General features: G+C 66.2%; 2 protein-coding genes across 2 annotated transcripts; one reads left to right on the top strand and one right to left on the bottom strand.

The window, feature by feature from the left end:
• Positions 1-1,382: 1,382 nt before the first annotated feature.
• On the top strand, positions 1,383-4,337 carry MNEG_2503 (Glutathione gamma-glutamylcysteinyltransferase 1; the record flags this gene model as incomplete). The annotated part of the gene is made up of 6 exons (XM_014049024.1): positions 1,383-1,477; positions 1,746-1,920; positions 2,314-2,538; positions 2,916-3,128; positions 3,341-3,532; positions 3,933-4,337. The coding sequence occupies 6 exons, from the start codon at positions 1,383-1,385 to the stop codon at positions 4,335-4,337; spliced, it is 1,305 nt and encodes a 434-aa protein (XP_013904478.1).
• Positions 4,338-5,346: 1,009 nt separating this feature from the next.
• MNEG_2504 (hypothetical protein) lies at positions 5,347-5,889 on the bottom strand (the record flags this gene model as incomplete). Its single annotated transcript, XM_014049025.1, has 2 exons — positions 5,347-5,451; positions 5,632-5,889. The coding sequence occupies 2 exons, from the start codon at positions 5,887-5,889 to the stop codon at positions 5,347-5,349; spliced, it is 363 nt and encodes a 120-aa protein (XP_013904479.1).
• Between the last annotated feature and the right edge of the window lie 111 nt (positions 5,890-6,000).

Below are 6,000 nucleotides of genomic sequence, written 5' to 3' on the forward strand. Positions count from 1 at the left end.
GGGTTGATCGCCTGGGGCCGTGCCGCAGCTTGATGCATGCACTCGTTTGCATGTGGGGTCTACATGCAGGCCGTAGATGGTGTTGGTATCGGCCTGCTCGCCAGCGCACTGGACAGGAGGGCGCCATAGCAGCGATGCGAAGCAGCCCGTGGCATCACTCACAACCGTTGTAAGATGCGACTCTGCTTCTTTTGGCCACTTGGTTTGTGCACCAAACAATGCTGCTACTCAACCTGAGGCGTTGTGTTCTGTCAGTGCTGCACTGAGCAACAGCGTGCTAGGGTGTGTCACACAATGCGAAGACGTGAGAAACGCTTGGTCAACGCGCATTATGGCGGTCAAGCGACGGTCATCACGCTGTCGCCCTTGCCCACCGCCTCGTAGCCTGCACACCTTGGGCTGGTATCTGTGCGACAGCACACACATTGCGTTATCACAATCAAATCATCGCCTCAGATGCGCCTCCCCTGCCCATGAGCTTGCTGGTGTTGCCGTACCTGCACAGCATAGAGCTGAAGAGCGTACCGCAGTGCCTGGCCCCGATCTGAAGCATTTGCCGGTGCCCGCATAACGCAATCGTGATGCACGCCACGTTTTTGAGTACTACTGCTGTAAACCCAGCCAAAAGTCCTGCTGTCTCACAAATTCGCCGCGGCCCGCCGTTTATGGCTTTTCGAGGACTCGCGCAGCTGATCAACGTCTACCAGTTGCGTGCGCTTGCAGCTGCCTCAGCTGGCTGGACCGCTGCCACACCAGCGGTCGCTGCAGCGGCGCGGCGATACGTGCAGGCGTGCGCCCAGCGCACGGCAGGGTCGCTGGCGGCGATGGAGCAGCGCCCGCTCCCGCACGATCATGTAACCTCGGCAGCAAGCGAAGTACTCACCGGGGCCAGCGGTGACGGGGGTGGAGGCCGAGGCGTTGTGCCACACGCCGAGGACGCCTGCTGCAGCGGCAGCACAAACACAGCTGCCACCGCCGCCGCTCCAGCCCATGCGTCGGCCGCAGCCAGAGCGGCGGCGGCGGCGGCGGCGGCGGCGGCGGCGCTCGCCCAGCCATCAGGCGTGGCTCTACTCCAGCCTGCGCCCTTGCAGCGGGCGCCGTCGCCGACGCCGCTCGGCGTCAAGAAGACGTTCTACAAGCGCAAACTGCCCTGCCCGCCCGCGATCGAGTTCTCCTCTCCAGAGGGTGCGCGCCCCAGCTGGCCCCAGAGCCGCCCCGCCCCGTTGCCGCACCCGCTGCACCAGGGGCCGCTTAGCTGCATCATGGCGGCCGGCCGCGCCGCCCATGCGGGTCACGCCGCATGCATGTCGAACCGCAGCTGCATGCCTTGATTATGAACCGCGTCCCCGCCTGCCGTTTCGCCCTGCTCTGCATCGCGCACCATGTGCGCCCCTCCTCCCAAAGGTCGCAAGGTGTTTCAAGAGGCGCTGGAGGCCGGGACCATGACGGGCTTTTTCAAGTTGGTTGAGCAGCTGAGGTATGTTAATATGGGGTGGGGGTTTCCTGGCGGCGGCGGGCAGGTCTGCTGCTGGCTTGTGAAGGGGGGTGTTGAAAAGGGAGGCTGGCGTCGGGAACCCGCCTGCACCCGAGGCCCCGGCCGCCACGCGGGGCCGCCCTCACCCTCCCGCCCGCCCGCGTACGTGCCTCCATGCAGCTCATGAGCTGCCACGCCCCACTGCCCCCCGCACATCACCCCTGCGCCTGCTGTGATAGACGCATCTCATGTTTCCCACACGCGCGTGCAGTACCCAGGACGAGCCAGCGTTCTGCGGCCTGGCCAGCCTGGCTATGGTGCTCAATGCGCTGTCGATAGACCCGCGACGAACCTGGAAGGGCAGCTGGCGGTGGTTCCACGAGAAGCTGCTCGACTGCTGCCTGCCGCTGGACAAGGTTGCGGCGGAGGGAATCGTGCTTTCGCAGGTGGCGCCCGCGCGCGCGTGATTGCGTCTTTGTGTGTTTGCGTTTGCGTTCGTGTGTGTATGTGTGTATGTGTTTGTGTGCGTGTGGGTGGGTGGGCGCATGTGGGCGCGTATGGGCGCATGTGGTGGTGGTCGTCGTGGGGTGTCAGGGTACTGGGGTGTTTCAGGGGCCAATTGTGAAGATTTGGGAACATGGGTGTGTGTAATTAGCGGTGTGTGTGTGTGTGGGAGGGGGTGCAGATGGTGATACGCGGGCGCTGCTTGGGGTCGCCTTGGATACTCGGCTATCTTGTGGACCGCGCACTCGCCCGTGCTGCTCCTGCCATGAGCACGCCCACGCATGCTGCACACACCCCGTCCTTGCCCACCAACCCCCTTCCCCCGCGCCCTCCAGGCCGCGTGCCTGGCGAAGTGCAACGGCGCGCGCGTCGAGCTGCACCGCGCCGGCAGCTTCACGCTGGAGGACTTCCGGCGGCAGCTGCTGGACTGCGCCGCCAGCGGGGAGGAGCATGTCGTGGTGTCCTACAGCCGGCGGACTTTCCTGCAGACCGGGGACGGGCATTTCAGCCCGATCGGCGGCGTCCACGCCGGCAGGGACTTGGCGCTGATCTTGGACACGGTGGGTGGGGGGTATGGGGTTGGGGCAGCAGGGGGAAGGGGGTTTTGCTAGGTGGCAGGGGAGGTTGAGTTTGTCACGCTGTCGATGATAGGGGAGCATGGTCTAGACGGCATGGTGGGTGGGTCAGGGGTGGCAGGTGGGTTGTGCGACTTGGTTGGGGCCAGCCGTGGGCGTCGGTTGTGGGGCGTGGGGCGAAGCCGGAGCAAGCCACCGTACGGCCGTCGCGCTCGCCGCCTCTCATTCGCCACCTTCAACACCCAACCCCGCGACACGAGGCAGCACCATCGCCCCAAACCACACTCCCCGAATACGTGCCTTCTCAACTTGTGCCCCCTCCCTTTCCTCGTCCTGTGTCATTGTGCTCCCCCCCCCACCAGGCGCGCTTCAAGTACCCGCCCCACTGGGTCCCCATCCCGCTGCTGTTCGAATCCATGGCCGCCGTCGACCCCTCCACCGGCCAGCCGCGCGGCTTCCTGCGCCTCGCCGTGCAGGAGTGGCCCGACAGCGTGCTCTTCACGCTCGAATTGCAAAGGGGCGCGTGGCGCGAGGCGGCGCGGTGGGGGCACGAGGAAGCGCCGGCGGAGGTCGAGGTGCGCGGGGCCAGGGGGGCGTGGAGCAGAGGGGGACGGGGCCCTCGCCCGCTCCTGGGTAGTGGTGCTGTGTTGTTGAGCAGGGCAGGCATGCGAGGCCGGGCCCAGGTGCCGATCAAGCAGCTGGCTTGGGTTGTGCTTGCAGCATCCCCCGACACCCTCGCCGCTGGTCTGGCGCCGCGCTGCCGCCGCCGCCGCCCCGTCGCCGTCAGGCCCTCGCGCGCGCCGGCGCGGCCGAGCCGGCCGCGATCCTCCGGCGCCTGGCGGCGTCCGCGCCTCTGCCCAGCATCGGCTCGTTCGTGGCGGTGCGGTACGCGTCGGCGCAGTGCGCCAAGGACAGGTGCGTGCCGCACGCGGTGAGGCAGCAGGTGCTGGAGGAGCTGCGGGCGACGCCGCTGTACCAGGTGCGCGGTCTACCAGGGACCTGCATGCGTTTGCATGCTTGCATGCGGGCTTGCCCCTGGGTGCGGCGCCACGCGCCTCGGCGTCGGGGCCGGGCGTGTGGGCTGTGCTGCTGGCCAGAGTGCTGCGCAGCTGCTCCTGCGTCGGTGGGCGGCACCTGGGGTCACCTCGACGCGTGGTGTGTTGTTTATGGGCGGCAGGCCTTCCAGGCTATTGATCTTGAGGCCGCGCCCACTTGCTGGCAGGCCAGCTGAAGCAGCACTGATTCAGGGAGCTTTGTCTTGGACGGCGCAGCACCTTCAGGCGACGAACCCCCTGGCGGCCTAGCCCCTGGCCACTCATTATTCATCGGCTGCCGCGCTGCGACGCCGCGAACTGCCCCCTCCTTCCCCACCACCTCAGCTGGTGTCCGACCTGCTGCAGGGCAACCCCGAGGCCGCCCGCCTCGAGTTCGCGGCTGAGAGGTTGTGCATGCTGCTGCTGCTGCAGCCGCCCTCCGCGTGGGCGCCCGCCGCGGCCTGGGCGGACCCCGGGCAGCACGCCCAGTGGCAGAAGCTGCTGGAGACGTCTGCGGTGAGCATACTGGAGTCCGAAGCCAAGTATCTGCGCCACCAGTTCAGCCACATCGGGGAGGTCATCGCGGGCGGCGGCGACCACGCCGTCGAGGACTGCGGCACGTGCACGCCGCCCAAGCGGGGCGGCGGCGGCGGCGGCGGCGCTGGGGGCGGCGGCGGGGGCGCAGGGGAGGGGCTGGGCGGGCCGTGCGGCCCTGTTGATGAGCACCAGGGGACTGGCTGCTGCCATTAGCGTATATGCAGGCGGCCCGGCGTCCCGCATGCACTGTTTGTTGGTTGTGTGGTGTTTTCCATACTACAGTACTCGACATCTCGCCGATAAATACGGCCGCCTTTTGAACCAACAACCGCTGCACGCACCTGCGCACGCCGCAATTTGAGCACTGTGTGTGCTCCAGGCCACATGGCATACAAAAATACTGGCGGCGTGCATGGCAGGGAGTTATACCAACCTTTCCCTCGGTGTTTTGTGTGTGTACGGTCGAACTTAACCACCGCAGGGCTCCCATGCTCTGTTTGCATCAGTGACTCGCTCTCCTTGCTTCGGTTGCAAGCGCTGCAGCCAGCATTGCTGTCTTGGGTCGGTTCCTTTTGCCACAAGGGTGCTGCATGCCACACACACTGCTCAATCAATGTTGGGTCTCGGCCCCAACAACAGCCACCTTCTCTTCGTCCTGCTGCGCACATTTCCAAGCTCATCACGATGGTGCTGGGATGAATCGCCAGGGCGCATGACTGTAACAACTTGCAATGGTGAGACTCATTGGTTCGCAACAACCAACCGGCCGGTCAAGGACACAATAAAGCTCAACAGAAAAACAGCTACAATGGACCGTGATGAATTGCAAGGTGCAGGAGTTGGCAGCCATTGCAGCGGCGGTGCAGGGGCGACCGCCCCCGCGAGCTTGCAGGAATGGAGAGAGTCGTGGCCGTCTGCAGCATTGTTCGCAACGCATTGGTTTGGTGCCGCTATTGAGAGACCATGATGATACAAAGAGCGCTTGACCACAGTCAAAGGGCGGCCCCCAAGGCCACCTCCAAGCACAAAAAAAAACTGCACGACGGGCAGCAACTCCAGGCGCAACACGCACCATGTACAACGCGGAAACCAGCACGCGCGAATCAACCTCGCCGCCGCATTCCCCTCTCCTCGCTGCACGTCGCCCCCGCTCAGCCCAGTAGCGCATGGGCGCAGGCCTGGCCCGGACCAGTCCAGAACGAGCGGCCAGCAGCCAGCCGGTCTAGTCCACGCCCTCCATGACGTCATCGAAGTACGCGTCCTCAGCGTCCTGGTCCTGCTGGCGCCTGACGTGCTCCTCGTCGTCGAGCGACGCGTCGGCGTCGATCTGCAGGTTCGTGCGTGGGAGCCCGTGCGTGTTTTGGGCTTGCGGGTCTGCTGCGCATACTAAAGGAGGGGATTCCCTGGCGGCGGGCACGCTAAGAACACTAACTGCACATGTCGTCGAGGTGCAATAGGTGAGCAGCGGAGGGGCGCGCCCAGCGCCTCGCCCTGGCGTACCACGCACCTCTGAGTAATCCACGTAATCTTTGTCTTCCCCGCACAGAAACCGTCCGCGCATGTCCATCAGAAACTCACGCCGCCGCTGCGCCGCCTGTGCCGCGTCCGGCGACCCGACTGCCGCCCCGCCCGCCGCCGCCTCGCTGCCCGGCCCGGCCGCGCCGTTGGCGCCGTCGCATCGGCGATTGTCCTGCACCGGCTGCGGCGCCGCCGCGTCCGCCGGCACCGGCGCCGGCCCAAAGTCGTCGCTCTCTTCCTCTGACATCTGAGCGTCGTCCTGCGCCTGCTCGGCTTCCAGCCGCACCTGCGCCTGCGCCGCGTCGTGGGCGCGCAGCAGGCTGTGCGCCCACGACTCGCCGCCGGCCGGCGGGCCCGC

Source organism: Monoraphidium neglectum, assembly GCF_000611645.1.
Source record: "Monoraphidium neglectum strain SAG 48.87 unplaced genomic scaffold scaffold00284, whole genome shotgun sequence".
Lineage (NCBI taxonomy): Eukaryota > Viridiplantae > Chlorophyta > Chlorophyceae > Sphaeropleales > Selenastraceae > Monoraphidium > Monoraphidium neglectum.